The 16,971-nt window shown below is 34.8% G+C and overlaps 1 protein-coding gene across 4 annotated transcripts in view; it reads left to right on the forward strand.

Moving 5' to 3' along the window:
* RPS6KA6 (ribosomal protein S6 kinase A6) overlaps nucleotides 1–16,971 on the forward strand; it is a 40,571-nt gene that overhangs the window by 6,164 nt on the left and 17,436 nt on the right. For 3 of the 4 annotated variants that reach the window (XM_085230468.1, XM_085230469.1, XM_010715254.4), the window contains exons 2-10: nucleotides 2,878–2,937; nucleotides 6,262–6,378; nucleotides 9,877–9,958; nucleotides 10,605–10,685; nucleotides 11,643–11,722; nucleotides 14,515–14,621; nucleotides 14,877–14,914; nucleotides 15,942–16,084; nucleotides 16,848–16,918. In XM_085230468.1, the coding sequence (XP_085086594.1) occupies nucleotides 2,878–2,937; nucleotides 6,262–6,378; nucleotides 9,877–9,958; nucleotides 10,605–10,685; nucleotides 11,643–11,722; nucleotides 14,515–14,621; nucleotides 14,877–14,914; nucleotides 15,942–16,084; nucleotides 16,848–16,918 (779 nt within the window). Of the gene's footprint in view, nucleotides 1–2,877; nucleotides 2,938–6,261; nucleotides 6,379–9,876; nucleotides 9,959–10,604; nucleotides 10,686–11,642; nucleotides 11,723–14,455; nucleotides 14,491–14,514; nucleotides 14,622–14,876; nucleotides 14,915–15,941; nucleotides 16,085–16,847; nucleotides 16,919–16,971 lie in introns of all 4 variants that reach the window. The other variant, XM_085230467.1, reaches the window with a different exon arrangement.

Consider the following 16,971-nt stretch of genomic DNA (forward strand, 5'->3'; position numbering starts at 1 on the left):
TAAAGGTGGGAATTGAGTATTAATTACTTTTTTTCTTTTCGTAGAATGTGAGAGGCAGTGAAATCTAGTTACTGAAACCTGACCAATAGAAGTAATTAGGCAGAGTAGTAACATTTTGATTTTTGTCATTGAATGCTTTTTAACTGAACAACTTACAAATTTGTGATTTCTTTAAACTACTAGTCCCTGGGTTGTTATATGACAGGTGTGTTTATTTTTTTTTCTCCTTTAAATGGATGATGACCAGGATTCATGAATAAATAAGCCAGAAGTATAGTTGTCTGTGTGTCTGTCAGGCAGTGAAAGTAGATTGATGTGCTTGAACATAAAATTCTTTGGACTCAAAGTTGGCGGGCATCCCAGTATTTGTAATTGTAAAGACTGGATGGGGGGGGGGGGGGGAAGCAACAATGAAGAGAGAAAGTGTATGATAGGAAATTATTAATTAAGATGACATTTGATTACCTGCCATAAAAATCCAGTAACTTACTGTATTTGATTTGCCGTAAAGTTGAAAGTATGCTTGCATGGCATGCTCAAAAACTAAGCAGATCAAATAGCATACAGGTTTTTGATTTATAAGCTTGTTCCAGCAGTGATAGTGAGATTATCTGGAGTTAAGCTACTGTTTTCATTGTGTATCTGCAGTTCTGGTGGCCAATAACATTGGTTCCAGAGCTTAAATTTAAGTAACAAAACTTGGAAAACGTTTACCTTATTTAAAGAGTCAAAATGCGCAATAAATGAAGTGCAGGTCTGAGTGAGGAACAGTCATATTTCTGAATACATAGAGTGGAATAAATCCCTTTTCCTTGATGTTTTTTGGATGACTTTGATGGGCTTCACATTAATTTACACTTGAATGTATTCTGTGAAAATAAATCAGATAACACTGAGGCATTTGAAATGAGATTGGTATTTGTATCTGGTCTGAACTTTTGCATCTTGCAATTAATTAATTCATTACTAAGTATAGTGGATGTTCTTTTCTTTCCAAGTATCTAACTGAAAGAAGCTGTGCAAAAAAAAAGTTATGTAGCACAAGAAATGCATTGGCTTCTGTAGTGTGTGCAAGGTTTCTGCATCTGGTGTAGTAGGTTTGTGAATCCCCTGGGGGGACCGGGGGGTGATGCATGATGCATATGTGTGACCAACAAGTGCTAAATATGCCAGCCCTTGTTTAAGCAGATGGATCTTCTGTTATATACTCATCTGGACTTGCAGTTAATGTGAGTAGTGTGTGTTATCTGTGGTTAAAATAAATGGAAATACAAAGAAGAGCTGGAGTAGCCAGCTGTGACTGTGACCTCTGATTACTTTTGTCAGTGAGAATATAGTCTAAAAATAAGTGCTAGCATCTTGATACAGAAGTTGGAGATCTAGTGTATCAAAGTCATTAATTTAGGACTCTAAAGGCTCTCAAAGGTGTTGAGGTCAAATTTAGGCTCTCAAAGCTGTGTTTGAAATGAAGAGCCCTTCTGGGAGGAGCAGTGCAAGTAGTTGAGGGTATGCTTAGATGACGCAACCACAGCGGTATAAACCTGTCCTTTCAGCCTGACTCGTCTGTCAGGTTTTCTGTTCTGTTCTTAAATGGGCATGGTCTGTACAGTGTTTTGAGATTCTTTGTAATCCTGTGTTTTACCCATCCACATACTGGAAGTTATACTGTATTTTGGTCTCTTAGGCATGTATTTTAGATAAATTCAGAAGTACAAGACAAATATGTCATCATTTAGTCAAGAACTTACTTGCTTCAACTCCTGTTGTCAAGAAAAAGGTAGTTTCAAGTTTGTGTGTCTGATTTCTATTTAGTATTTTCTTATGTGGGATCTGTGCCACATGAAGGTAGTTGTGCTGAGCATTTAACATAAACAAATTAGCAGTTATCACTAGCAAAATCCATAACTGGCTTCTCCCATTTTTATCGGGTATTTCCAGTTAATTAATACTTTGGGTGCTGAAACAAAGCATATCCTTTGATTTTTATATTTTTTTCAGTTGTTAAGCACCATCAAATTCTTTGTTACTTAAGAAGACCTTAAGCTCAATAACTCAATTTATAAATTAAACTTTTTTTCTACACTGACAATGGTGATATATTTTCTTTTTTTTTAATGGTGGTTGAAGTGGGGGCATTGTGATTATTCCCATTTAAGACCATGCCACTTATTTGCTTTTCTCCAGAGGCATATCGTACCTTCTGCCTCTTGAAGGTATTATTTTGGTAATCAATCAACCAATATTTTATTATACAGATCTGTAGTTTTTAAAGTACTCCACCAGAGTTTGAACACCTTGTTTGCTAGGTATTTAAATTGTCTTTGATGCTGATACGTTTTTAGAGGAATCTTTTTTTTTTTTTAATTAGAGGAATAGGTAATGAAATAGTTCTTCTGTAAAGTAAGAATTCTGTGGTACTCATTCCATTCTAGCCTCTCTAGTGCATGTCCTTGCCCCTTAAAATTGCTTCTAGTGTTTTTTTTTTCTGTTTAAACTGGAACTTAATTTTCAGCAGCAGACTGCAGGAGTTTAGGTTTCTGAAAAGCATCTGCAACATAGATTTGGTGCACAATAGAAGAATTTTGTGTTAGCATCATCTTGTATGAATGGTATCTGCAGTTCTTAGAGAAGGAGTTTTAAACTAATTCAAATTAAATACCACTGAAGTGACACTTAAAAAGGGATTTAAAAAAAAAAAAGTAGTAGTAGTTCTTGTTTAAAACTAAAGTTTTAAATTACAGAACTAAGACCAGCAAATTTCACGTGTTCTAAAATGTAAACTAGTCAAATTAACTGTTTGGTTTTTTTTTTCCGAAAGTATTTCATCTTACTGTATTTTTCTTCTTCATCCTCTATCCCTCTCCTTTCCCTCTCCAGCTAAATGGCCTTAAAATGGCAGACGAGCCTATGGAAGAAGGTGAACCATATTCCTACCATGTAAGTATATTTGATAGATGTTCAGCTTAAACACTTGTTAGCATAACTTTCTTTTGAAGAGAAATGTATATGTTGTCTGCTCTGTGGGTTTGGAACTTGTCATTTTGTTTGACCAGATGTGAAGAGATTCTGTCTCTAAGATTTTGAAAATCAGCATTTGGGTGGGGGCCTAAACGGCTTGTTTGAGAAAGCTGGCAGGGTGAGGCAGTGCTTTATGCAGGGCAGTTCCTCTGTACTGAAGAGAGTGTTTACGGATCTCTCAAGCTCAGGAAATACTCAGTCCATCCTTGAACCTTTTATACACTGTGTTTAGTGCTTCTCTTGCTACAGAAGAACAGATAATGGTGTATTTCTTGTAATGTGGTTGCTAACATTTATTTTGAAGATAGCAATTCATTTTTGGAACAATATGTTCATTTCACACTTACGTAGAAATATACTGGCTAATCCTTGTTTAACTGGACTTCTGTCCAGTGCCTCAGTAACTTGCATTTTCAGGAGATGCTGAGGACCATTGTTCTTTGCATGGAAAAACGGTCTGCCATTTTTTGAGCATACTCATCTTGATATTTTTGGATTGTCGAAGAAGGTATCAAGTAAATCTTGCACATTGCTTTGTATTGCAGTAACATACTTTTAAGTGATTTAGGGAATAAACTTGGAGATAGAAACGTGATGCTTGTTTGTTTCCTGATATGGAGTAAGCAAATAAACCTTCTGCCTGGTCATCATCTTCTACATAGCAAAGAAAGATGAGCAGTGGGCTGTGTGTCAGTCTTTCACTGCACATGAACCAGAATGATGTTGCTGAGCTTGTTTGTTAGGTGCTTGGAGCTACATACCAGTCAAGCTGTAACTAATAAGATGGCAGAAAGCCATAACCTATTGTGGCATTTCTTTCAGCGCTTTGTCTTCTGTGAAAGCTGCTGGGAATAGATACCTCTTTTGCAAGGCAGCTCACAGAGGACAGGTACCTGAACCCTGCAGATTTGCTACTTGAGCAGCAGAGCACATCAGAACTGAATTTGGAGTTGACAGAGACCAAACTAGAAGTGGAAGTGAAACTGGCTTGTAAATCTGTTCAACTCTTTATCTGCTCATTTGTTGTTGATGATGCAGAGATCTTTTTAAATCTCAGTCATGTCAATTTTTAGGGCTTTAATGATAGTTAAGTAGCTAAAATAGTATAGCCATCCTTCATAAAGGCAAAACCACCTATAAAAATAATTCATCTTATACATCTTTATTTGCATTGAAAACATTTTTCTCCTCAGTCACATTTAGAAATACTGTGCCCACAGCAACCAAATGTGACATCACAGGCTAATGACTGGAGGTGGGTGATAAATGAAAGAATAGAGAAACTCTTAAATGTCTTTTCTCATGCAAAAGTTCATGGATTTAAGCAATACAAATTAAGATGTTGAGGTAAAAAGACTTCTGAGTAGAGAGCTTACATGCTTCATAGAAAGAACTAGCAGTTAATATTCTTGTTCAGCCTGGTGTATAACAGAGGAACTCCTGCTCTCTGTCATCAGATGATACAAACTGCTAGTTTTTTTCCCTGCCCTATGTCCAAGGTTGTGGGTTATTTAAAAAAAAAAAAATCTTTAATGTAAATATATATCTGCACAGTCAGCAAGATGGATGGATAGAATAAAGTTGGGAGGTATGTACTGTATCAGTGTATGTCAGCTGTTTTTTTGTGAAGTAAGAGGAAGTAAAGTAACTTAGAGTGTTAATTTGAGTTCACTTTGTTATGCAGCAGTGCCTTCTGTTGACACCTACCTGTGCCTGGGAAGCAGGCCTTTTCCTGATAGAGAGTGAAACAAGGACTGCTGGGAAGGGGAAAGGACTCTAGCAATAATACTGCACTATGGTTTGTGAATTTACAGAGACATTGCCCATACTGTTTCTCATTATTGAAGGAAATGCATCCACATTTGGACGTTCAGATTTCTGTCTGGATCTTATGTATCACATGACCTAGAGAATTGCATCTTGATATGTTTCAGTCTGATAATGTTGATTGTAAGCTTTCATGCATAGTCTTAATCTGCAGGACTTCCTGTAGCCAACCGTAGAAAGATGTTTTTTTGTTAAAGCATTCATTTGAAGTTTTCTGTCTGGTGGTGTCCAGTGGCAGCTGTATTCCTCACTGAAGGAAAGCAATGCACTGTAGACTGGGAGGAAGAAGGTGTTTATTTCTTTTTTTCTCCCCTGCTCTGCCTTTACTTAAAAGATTTTGAGGTGTAGAAAAGACAGGTGAACAACTAATAATTACTTGGATACCTTCAAGACATCAAAGTACTGCTGTTTTTGTTTGTGGGATTTTCTGTTGTGATTGGGTTTTATTTGCTGCACACGAGAGATGTATTGGTATTTTTGTTAGGACCCAGAGGTACTCTTGTGCCCCTTCTGCTTGCAAGCTCAGGTTGCTGCTGCAAGCTTTGGCATATAATTTGAGGGGTGCTTATTTTGAAATCTCAGTTGTTTGGCTTCCAGAAACTTCTTAGACCATAAGTTTTTTACAGAACTGCAATACCTAATCTGCTTTGTCTTCATCCTGGGTGATTGTCTCCTCATGTTTGTTGCTGCTGTGCCTTACTTTCTTAAAGACTAAGGCAGCAAGGAAAAGGTCAACAGAACACTAAATCTGTACCTACCTCTCAGCATTGCCCTCAGCTTTCTGAGGGAGGATGCCACACAGAAGCTTTTCCATGAGCCATGTACCTTAGAGAGCACTTCTTCTGTTGAGAATCCTTTCATCTGTACGTGAGAATACATGATTCATGTATTATTTATGCTCTTCAAACAACATGGAGTCCTTTAGCTAGAGTAGTGGATGACCGTATTTATTACTTGCTGCTGCAAAAAGCAATAATTATGTAAAATGACGAAATTCAATTTAGCTTTCATTAAGACTATTTCAGGAAAGGAAAGGATGAGAAGAGCAATCGCTGGGAAAATGAAAGGCAGCTAAAGCAAAGGTAATGCACAGAAGGATCATCTCAGACTTAGTTTAAAAATCTGCATTTATTCTTTTCATGTAGGAAAATTCATGTTTGCTCTAGTTGTAACATTTATGACTAGAGGAAATGTGCTATTCAACTGGATCAGAACTTGATTTCAGTTTAGAAATTTTAAACATGCATCTGTTTCAGAAAGTATGGATGGAAACCTTCCCATTTGAATGGCTTTCTTTTAGGTTTTATTACAACTTCAAATATTTTAATAAAAGAAAAGCAAGCACTTGCACTTCTAATAAGAGTTGATTAATTTAGGACTTTTCATTGTTGTGTCTTGTTTACTTTGAAATAATAGGATGAAGGAAGTGTGAAAGAGATTCCCATTACCCATCATGTGAAAGAAGGATGTGAGAAAGCAGATCCAGCACAGTTTGAACTACTAAAGGTTCTTGGTCAGGGATCGTTTGGAAAGGTAAGACAATAAATCTTGTTCTCATCTGATGCCCACTTTGAAACCAGCTTTGTCTTGTTAGTGGTAATGCTGGTAGGAATGTACGTTACTGGAAAAGAAACATCTTTCTCCAGACCTGTCTGAACTTTGAACCTGGAAAGAATGAGATCAAGTACAGTTCTTGAGGAAGAACAACAGTGTTACAGCTGAGTCACTGGTAATATTTGAAAAGAAACTGACAAAGAACATCTTTTTCCAGTCTAAAGGTGTAAAGGGAGTGCTATTTATAGCAGGACATCAAATCATGTCAGATCCAGATAGGCAACAGCATCAGTTTCTAGGCAGAAGTAGCAAATCCGTAGGAAGTCTGCCTTGAAAAGTTAGGGTTTGCTTTGAGTGAGCCACAAACATGCCTCTGTTAATCTCAACTGATGTCTGCAGCTACATGGAAACTATGACACCATAGCAAAAGATTTTAGCACTTGGTTTGAAGGCTTAGGGGTGTTTTTTATTCAACGGCTCTGAGGTGTTCTGTTTGCCCAGTGCCATGCTTATTTGAAATAAAATCATGATATCTTCAGCTGTCTTGGGGCTCTTGTGTGGTGTCTAGTTATGGACTGAAATTAATATCTGTTCAGTGGTCTCATGTTCTCTATAGTTCTAACTGATGCTTGGAAGGCACTAGTGCAATAAGTATTGAGAGACATGTGCCAAATAGTATCACTAGAAGATAAATAATCTCCTCTGTACAAGTATAAATGTTTGGTTCTTCCAGAAATGAGAAGGCTGTACTGATGTAGATACAGAGGAATGACTGTGGGAGGTTGGAACTTGAAGTAACAATAATGTTTCATTTTCTATATTTTGCTTTATTTGTCAAAGAGACCTTCAGTTACAGACACTGAAAAGTTATTTAAATAGATTACAGAAGAAATGTGGCAATTCTCCTACTGTAATTTTTTGTAATGTACTTCTTGCTGTTACATTGCAGAAATGAAATTAAAAGTGGCTCAAATGCTGATTTGAAACACTAGTTACACTATTAATCCTATTATAAATAGCTAATTTATTTTAAAACCAAACTTTTAAACTAGATTTCTGCAATACTTATAAAATTGTATTTTCTTCTTTGGAAAAATACATAAAGATGATTGCTCTTTTGCTGGTTTTGTATCTTGTTTTTGTCTTGTGGCAAGAACAAACCTCTGAGTTGCATGAGGGGGGAAAAGTAATTCAAATAATTAGGAAGGCGTCCTTTGAATAAGTAAGAGGTTAGAAAATAGCCTTTAAAGTAGTTTCTTAATGTTTCTTAAGCTGTAAAACATTTCTTTACCTGAGGGAGTTGGTATTCGACTCTCTCTTGTGCTTTGTCTCTTTAGACACTGTGGCTCCATGCTCTTATTCCTCTGAACTTGAGACATCCAAGCTATCCCAGGGTTCAGCACATTTGGTACCAGACATCCTATCCCTGACTAGGAGTTTCTCATTTTACAGGTCTCAGAGTTCTGATAGCTTTAGGAATGCTCTTGCTCAGAACCCCTCCAGCTTGGTGAGATGTCTGGAAACTTTTTAAAGCCTGGCAGTAGTTGGTTCAAGAACAAGCTTTAAGAACCAGATGGTTACTGTTATGTTTCAGAGCAGGACTAGTTTTATCTAGTATTTGTTGCTTTCTGTTTAAAAGAGAAACCAATGAAGATAGGTGTCTGCTGCCTTGGTGATACGTGGTTTCTCTCTGCAGTTCATACTTCCCAGGCCTTTTCTTTTGGATTCAGCAAACACGAGGTTTGTTTCCTCTGGCCCAGTGTACTGCTATAGCATCTGAAATGAAGGATTTAACCTCATGTCTCTTACTGAGCTTCTCAGTTCAACTTCTGATAATGTTCTGAGACTTCAGTGTCCAGTCTGCGGAAGATGGTCTTTGATTAGCTTATGTGCATTGATTTGTGCAACATGTCCATTTTAATTTGCACTTCACAGTTGGACAAGCAGCCATTGCACTTCTGTGAGATGTGGGATTAGGCAAATTTGTCTGTGAATTAAATGGTGTTAAAGGAATTTTCACAATGGCATCTATTTTAGGTCCTTGTTAGCTAGTATTTGCAACTAGAACATGAATTCCTTACATGATCAGAAACTGTTAGTTATTAAGCATTAGAATATTTGTACGGGCTTACTGATGTTTTAATTTGTAATGTATTGTGAGTATATTAATCTTTGCTGATGTTTGAGTTACTGCCTTGACTATTTGAGCATCAATGTGGTGCAGTGCTGTAGGTCAATCATTAGGCAAAACGTTAATAAAAGCTTGATACCCAGGAAATATGATATGACTTCTTATTTCAGGCTCTCAGTAGGGGAAAAAAAAAAAAAAACAAAACATTTCTTCCAGCCCTACAGAACTTAGCCAGTTATGTAGACAGTATATGAGTTTCTTATATCAGAATGAGACAGTTTACAAGTGTGTCTCTTAATAATTTCTAGATATTTAATCACTTCTAAAGAAGCATATGTGTAAATAAATCAAATATACTCAGATTTTCCTTGATAAGTAATACCAGATACAATTTGAGGTAGTTCTTCATATTCTCTTGTTATTTGAATATAAAAACTGAGAAGGGGGGAAATTGCTCAGAACTAAATTGTTGTTATTATAATAGCCATTATTAAAAACAGAAGCACTTACTAATCAATTTATAAAACTGAAAGACCTAGTCATTAGAATATTAGTTGGTGGAGATGCATGTATTCGTGCTGCATTTTCTAATTAACATTATAAGTTTCTCAGCGTTAGGTTATATACCATATAGTGTAAAAAAAACCCTTTGGTAAGAGTGGGAAAACCTGTTGCTGTTTCTTTTTTGGGGGAGGGACTACTTTGATCACAAATAGTGAGGTTTCCTTGCCTTTGTCTCGCCATTCTTACAGAATTGATTAACATAACCTGATGTGTACTTGAATCTCAAGTCTTAAACCTCAAAAATCTTAGACTAAGCAGTGGCAGCCCAGATAGTCCTGCTATAGTTGTTTTTAAGAAAGTAAAGAAACTCATGCTAGCAAGGTATTCTATTTGATAAATACTTAATGGCTATAGGAAAGAATGTATTGCTGAAAAATGGTCTGTGTGCTTAAGAGAACTTGGTAGTGTATGTGGTAGTTTTTTTTGGTAGTTTAATTTGACCAAGGTAATGCAATTTTGTCTTTTCCTTAGAAGTGAATGCTTAGGGAAGAATACCAAAAGTTGTCTGAAACTAGCAAGAAGCCAGCAAATGCTTTGTGGTAGTTTTCTAGTTGCTTACCAATCTTGCTTATGCAAAAAGTCTTGTTGCAAATCTTGTTTCATGTTTTCATTCTGTGGTGTTTTTGGGGAGTGAGATGGAAACTAATGATATGTTCTCTGCTCTCTGTCAGTATTGATGAAGTTAAAAGTAATTGTGTTTAAAAAAAAAAAAAAGGTTGATTTTAATATATATGTAAAATATTTCTGGTTATGATTTTTAAAGGCAATGTTTATATTACTAGGTCTTCCTTGTAAGGAAAATAATTGGTCCTGATGCTGGACAACTTTATGCAATGAAAGTATTGAAAAAAGCTTCTTTAAAAGGTATGTCTTTTAAACTTTATAAAGCAGGTCTCAGCACCTGTCTGTCTTAAATGTGTCTAAATATTTATTTGATAAAAGATTTAAGATCAAAAATGTGAGTTCAAATCTGACCAGATGGCTTAATTATGTAGTAAAACGCCCTTTTTTCAGAGTTTAAAACTATTATATAATTCTGCTTAGTTTTTGGGGTTTTTTTTGTATTAGTGAACTGAGTAAGTGAGCCTAAATATTCAAGCTAAACTCTATTCTGGCTGAAATTCAAGTTATTAATTTTCATAGGTGCCCTAGTGAGGTAACTTAGAGATTTTTGGCTTTCAGGAGGTACTTTAATGGAGGCAATTCCATACAAATGGGATGTGTTAGTACTTGAAGAGGGCTAAAGTGATCTTAACAGTGGAACATATGTATTCAGTACAAATAGTTCAGAAGTTAAAGTTAGTTAAAACAGGATGCAGAGACAGGTAAGAAAGATCAGTTTTGATGTCTGAAAACGTGTTCTATGGAAGACTTAAAAATTAGATATGGTAACAATACTTTGTGCTGTTAAAAAGGTAAAAGTTTGGACACTGAAGATGTTCCAAATTTCTGTTCCATTCATATTACACATATTAAATTTTGTTACTGGTGCTCTTCTTTTTTTCCTCAGTTCGGGATAGAGTTCGTACAAAAATGGAGAGAGATATATTAGTAGAAGTAAATCACCCATTTATCGTCAAACTGCACTATGGTTGGTATTTATTTTGCTTCAATTTCTTCATTACTTGAAGTGGTTTTAGCAACCTTAAATAGCAAGGCTGAGAAAAGAGCTTACGTGTGTGTGTGTGTATATATATATTTATATATGTATTGTGGTATAACCCAGTGAATTGCTAAAAAAAAAAAAAAAAAAAACAAAACACCAAAACTTTAAAAGCAAAAAGAACAAACAAAGCAATTAGGTTGTGCCTCAATTTTTCATCACCTGTTGACTAGTGCCCAACCAGGCCCTAAACATTGTCAGTCCCCTTCTTGGCCAACTCCCCCAGTCTTACTGTGCAGCAGGACTCCATGTGCCATGGAATATCGCTTTGGCCAGTTTAGGTCAGCTGTTGTGGTTTTATCCCCTCCCAGCTCTTTCTGCCCTCAAAGCCTCCTTGCTTGTAGGGCCACATGAGAAGCTGAAACATCCTTGGCCTGTGCAAGCACTGCTCAGCATCAGCTAATCAGAAATGCATTGTCAACTTCATTTTCATCCTAAATCAACAGCACAACACTAGGAAGAAAACTAACGCTATTGCAGATGAAACAAGAACAATATTAAATTTTCAATAAAGTACTTTTGAAATCAAGATTTCTTTTGAAAACTCTTCTTAAGAGTTCTGCAGAGACTTCTATGTTTGAGTTAGACCCAAACAGCCATTAATGTAATTGGTTTCCCTGTTTGGCAAAGGAGAAATTAAACAATAGTGTTTTAACAATCTCTTATGACTAAGATTGTGTTCTGTGAAGAAGAAGAAAGCAAGGAGTCATTGATTAAAATTAAGCCTAGATTAGCAACTTGTGTAAATTTCATGTTGGCTACTGAATTATGTCAGTTCCAAAACAAAAGCATTGTTTGACTGAAGTCTCCATGTTATAAAAACATTCAGATATGTTTTGTAGATCATCTTTGTCACACACAACTGTTGATTTTTTTTTTTGAAAGCTTTTCAGACTGAAGGGAAGCTATATTTAATATTGGATTTTCTCAGGGGAGGAGATGTATTCACGCGATTATCCAAAGAGGTAAGTACCTACAAGTTTATCTTAACTCAGCCTTACAGAGGTTGTCTTTGACAGTATTAGGGCTTGTTTTTTTTTTTTTTTTTTTTTTTTTTTTTTTTTTTCCCCCTTGCTGGGAAACTCTTCCCTGGTTACTCTCATTATTCTGGCCATGGTCAAGTTTTCACGAACTTCGTTGGGTTTTCTTTACATATTGCAGAATAACAAGCTGTAACCTTAAATGTTTATTAGCTAGCAGCCTGAGCTTTTCTCTGGTGTCTACAAAGGCCAGTTCTTTTGTCTAAAAATGTTTTGTTGCTTGGAAACCCAACTGAAGTAAGTTAAAATTCAACAATCACTAAAGCAGTTATATACTTCTTGTCCTTGTAGTCAGTGTAGATGCTCCTTGAAACCTGCATCTCTAAGAGATTTCTGCTGCATTGTAAAATAAATCCCAGTGGTTAATCTCACGAAGCTTGAGCATTTTTGAAGGCATTCCTCTGCCATCTAAGTTTGGCATGTAACTGGAGCTATAATTTTTCATTTATGTTGCTTTCTTGAGAGAGAGTTACTGAGGAGGAAATGTGACACAGCCTGCCTCTTCTTTAGATTTGTCATAAAGTATTTTTTGTATTATATGTATTTGTATTACCATGTTTAAATTTCTTTCTTTCTACAAACCATCCATAAAGCTCTAAATTTTTTAATGGAAAATTTTCCAACAACTTTGCATTTAAAGAGCTTTTCCAGTGTTTTTAAAAAAATGTAAATATGGAAGAAGTTACCCACTTTTTCCTCATTTAGGAAAGTATCTATCTGATTTATTATTTTAATGGCATAGAGGTGGAGGTGTTTGTATCCTCAGTACCTAAGTCCATGAACTCTACCTTCTTCCTATTTAAAAAAAAAAAATAATAATAATCAAGTTTTACTGAATGTTTTTGTTTGATTTTTAAGAAAATTGACCTTGTTAGAACATTGATCATCTCTAAGAAATGAGCACTATTAACTTTAAGTTCTAAAAATAAAGGTTAAAAACTTTGTTAAGGGGTCAGGCATGCTGTAGAAAGGGTTATTGGAAGTCTAGGTAGGAAAGGGGTCTGTCTCTGCTTTGACACAGGCTGTCTGATTAGAGAGGATGTTCTCGTAGAGTATGAAGAACTATTTTTGTGCACTAACACAGCTAGGATTACTGACTATACTTAAGTTAAGGGATGCAAGCTTATCCATAATAAAGGTAACTAGGTGGCTGATTCAGCCATGTACTCCCCTCAGGTATAAAGAATTAATGATTGTGAGGTTATTCTTACTAATTTTATACTTTTTTTGAAAACTTCTGTTACCAGTTATGATAGCTTTTAAACATTTGCTGTATGTATGTATAAGAGGAAATGGTGCCTGTTTTCTGTTGTGAAGAAAGGATGTTTTCAAAAATGCCTGGTAATGCAGGCAGATACAAATGTAAATTCCCCACAGTATTTCATACTTTCTATATGAGGATTATTTTAAGTTAATTAGGTTTAGTATGAGGTTATTAAAATGCTTTTGTTGGTGTTGAAGTTCTAATGCGGGTATGGGAGTTTCAACTGTGGAAATTAAATGAGTAGTTAATGAGGTTTTCGTTGGTAAAATTTAATGACATTGACTTGCATTATATTTAATGTAACGCAAAGTAGTTTTTAAATGAAGTTATTATTCCAAGGCTGTGGATTACCACTTAGCATTGTTATATTTTGAGATTTGCATTTTGACTGTTCCAAAGAATAATGTTATCTTTCCTTTTTGGATATAAATGAAAAAGAATCAACATTGCTCTTAAAAAAAAAAAAAAAAAAAAAAAGTGAAATTTCTTGTGCTGTTTTTGTCATGTAACAACTTTATCATTCATACAGTATGAATAACTGACACTGAAAATTGGAAATATTTTTATTGCTAGTGCAAGAGATTACATATTTATGTGCAATTCAAAGTACTGATCAGTATACTACTAAATCAGTAAGTCCAATGACTGTAATATTAAGTATTATTACTTTGCAGTTGAGATGGCTATTCTTGTTGCTAGTTCTTTTGAGACATGGAGAATAGTTGACTTAATTTTTGGAATTGAATTTGAGGTTTTAAGCTTGAAGATTATTAGTTTACCTCATGCTTTCTAGAACTTGACAAAAGCCAAAGCAGATACAATTATTGTATATGAAAATTAGAAACAACCAGCTGAGTGTTTTAGACAAAAAAAAAAAAAAGTATCACTATAAAATACTCGGTATGCAAGTTCACTTGGTTCTTCAGTGTCTCGGTAGGGCCTTTTAAATTTTCTTAAAAGGACATTAGGCTCTTCAGATCCTACTGCTAATTTTCTCATCCATTATTTTCACAAGATGTTTTACTTTACATACTTCTAATTTTTGTCTGAATATTTTTAATGTCAGTTGAGACACCTGGTGATAATGCCAGAAAAATAGCTGCTTATATAAAAACTTAGATGCAGTGGAAGGCAATGGTGTAGGATTGTGGAATCCTAGAGGTCAGTAACACCAAATACAACAGTTAATTACCTTGAAAACTAACCAATGCTCTGTGGTAACTACAGTTATTTTTAAATATTGCAGATCATTCTTTTACTTGATGGTTATCATGATGATTAGTGTGTATTATCGTATAATATCTGTTAGGTAAATTCCTGAATTATCATTTCATAAGTTACTGCTAAATCTTGTTTTGAAGTTAAGGCAGATAGGAGAATTTTTTTTTTTTTAGATTGCAGTTTTAAAAATTGAAGACAAGATCAGAAGGTAAATCTATACAGTTCTTATTAGGTTATGTTTACAGAGGAAGATGTGAAATTCTACCTCGCAGAACTGGCCCTTGCTTTGGATCACCTTCACAGCTTGGGAATTGTATACAGGGACCTGAAGCCAGAAAAGTAAAGTAAAATGTATTTTACCACTATTACGTGTATTTTGCTTGTTGCTTTGTGTTTTCTGCTATAGTAATGTAAAAATTTGAAAATGTTTTGGTAATTTTTTAAAAGTAAAATACATCTGTAACTTAAATGTGATATTGACTTGTTAATTTAATGATGGATGTTGGAGGAGATAAAAATGAACTACTACATTTTAAATGTTACATGAAATATTTCTGTTTATGTCTATTGGTGAATGTGAATTTTAATTTTCAGCATTTTGCTTGATGAAGCAGGACATATCAAGCTAACAGGTAGGTAACATTTATTAGTCCAGCACTTTCTGTGTGTGTGCCTGTGTAAGCTTAGCTAAGAGATGTACAAGTAATAACTGAGATATGAGCCCAATCTGGTTAAAAGTTGCTGGTGGAGACTTTTTCTTTTTATGTTCTTGGTGTAAAAAGGCTTCTAGATTATTATTATTGTTGTTATTATTGTTATTGTGTTTTGGGCTTATCACTGTAAAAAAAGCATTAGAAATTGCAGTAATATGCTTTATAAGGAACAATGGAAATATATCATCTAGAATATACTATGTACAAAAGTAAAGGATTTGAATATGTGGAAAATATAAATGACTATGCATTTCTAAATACTACATTTAAAGTGAAACTAGTATAGATTTCATTTTATGTTTTGGTCTGTAGATACCACTGTTAGATTCTGGGTGAAAAAACTGTTTAAATTCTCAAAGACTTAAATAATGGTGATGGAAAATTATAAAGGGCAACATTTTTAAAATTCTACATAATATACTTAAATTCAATCTTAATTCTTCCTTCCTTCTGAAAGCAAAGACTAATTCATTAGGAATCCTTTCCCTTTTCAGAGAAGGGAATGCTGAGAGCCTTGTCTTGAGAATTGAACTAATGTCGAGGGCCTTTTTCATCATTTAGTAATACAGTCTACATTCTACAAAATGCATTTATTTGTAACATTTTTGTGTATGAATTAAACAGGTAGTAAGTAGGAAACAAGAACTTCTGTTTATTGTAAGGCTCTGAGTATGTAATGTTTAAAATACTGAGTTACTAATATTTTGAGTGGTAACACTGGCTAATCACTACTTTATAGAATGTCTCTGGCATATGGTAAACTAAATTTCTGCTGTCCCTGGATATCTGCAGTATCTTGTTTCATGAAGGATTAGGATAATGTTCTTATGTTCTTATAAGCAAGCAAACAGAATCTGTCAACGCTTTTATTCTGAAAAACTATTTACAGTATTGTTTTCTCTTAAAGTTCTTTACTGGCTGTGTTCTTGTAATGCTGTTGTTGTAGATTTTGGACTCAGCAAAGAATCAGTAGATCAAGAAAAGAAGGCCTATTCTTTCTGTGGTACTGTAGAATACATGGCACCGGAAGTAGTAAACAGGCGTGGGCACAACCAGAGTGCTGACTGGTGGTCCTTTGGTGTTCTTATGGTACTGTATGCTTTGCTGCTTACCTGGCTTAAGGGTCATAAATATGCTGCTGATGTTTGAAGTGAATGAAATAAGGCCTAGAATAGATTTGTCCAGATTTAAGAAAGCTTAAGCGAGGGAGAGAAAAGTTGACAACTGAAGTGCTACTGAAATAGAAACTAATTTGAATAAAACTTTATAGCTGCATAGCACTGTAAGGAATACTTGCTAGGAACCTCAAATCGTGTATATGGTCCATTTAGTTGCTCAACAGTTGTCACAGTGTGAAACTTCAGTTTCTGTATTTATTCTCCATGCTACTTAAAAGAATGGAGTAAAAATGGATTATTAATTGTGTTTTTGTAAGAGTAGTGCCTAGCAGGCTAACTGTAGTGCAGCAGAGCAGTGAGCAGTAATGCTAGCACTTATGTGTTTGCTGTAATGCGTTAGAGCATAGTGTGAAATATACATATTGACATTGAAGTAAAGTACTGTTTTAGAACTTGTTCTTGCTGCTTTCATAGTACAGCAACATCTAAAGTAAGGTTACAGAAGGCATTTTATTACTCTAATTAAAGTAGCTTATGTAAGATATTCCATTTTCCACTATTGTGTAAAGTACTGATTAAAAGCAATTTTTAGATCTGTAGATTTTTTTTTTTTTAATATCTTTTAAAGTTTGTGCCAGTTGCCTAATGTAGCAATGGGAAGAGTACACTACTTAGCACTTTAAGCATCTGGGGGGAAAAAAGTGTTGATTTAGATTAACATTTGTTCTTTTCAGTTTGAAATGCTTACTGGTACACTACCATTTCAAGGTAAAGATCGAAATGAAACTATGAATATGATACTGAAGTAAGTATATTTTATTACACTTTCTGACTTTCTAAAGAGTAATTTAAACACGT

The sequence above is a fragment of the Meleagris gallopavo genome, chromosome 9, assembly GCF_905368555.1.
Source record: "Meleagris gallopavo chromosome 9, MGAL_WU_HG_1.1, whole genome shotgun sequence".
Classification (NCBI taxonomy): Eukaryota; Metazoa; Chordata; class Aves; order Galliformes; family Phasianidae; genus Meleagris; species Meleagris gallopavo.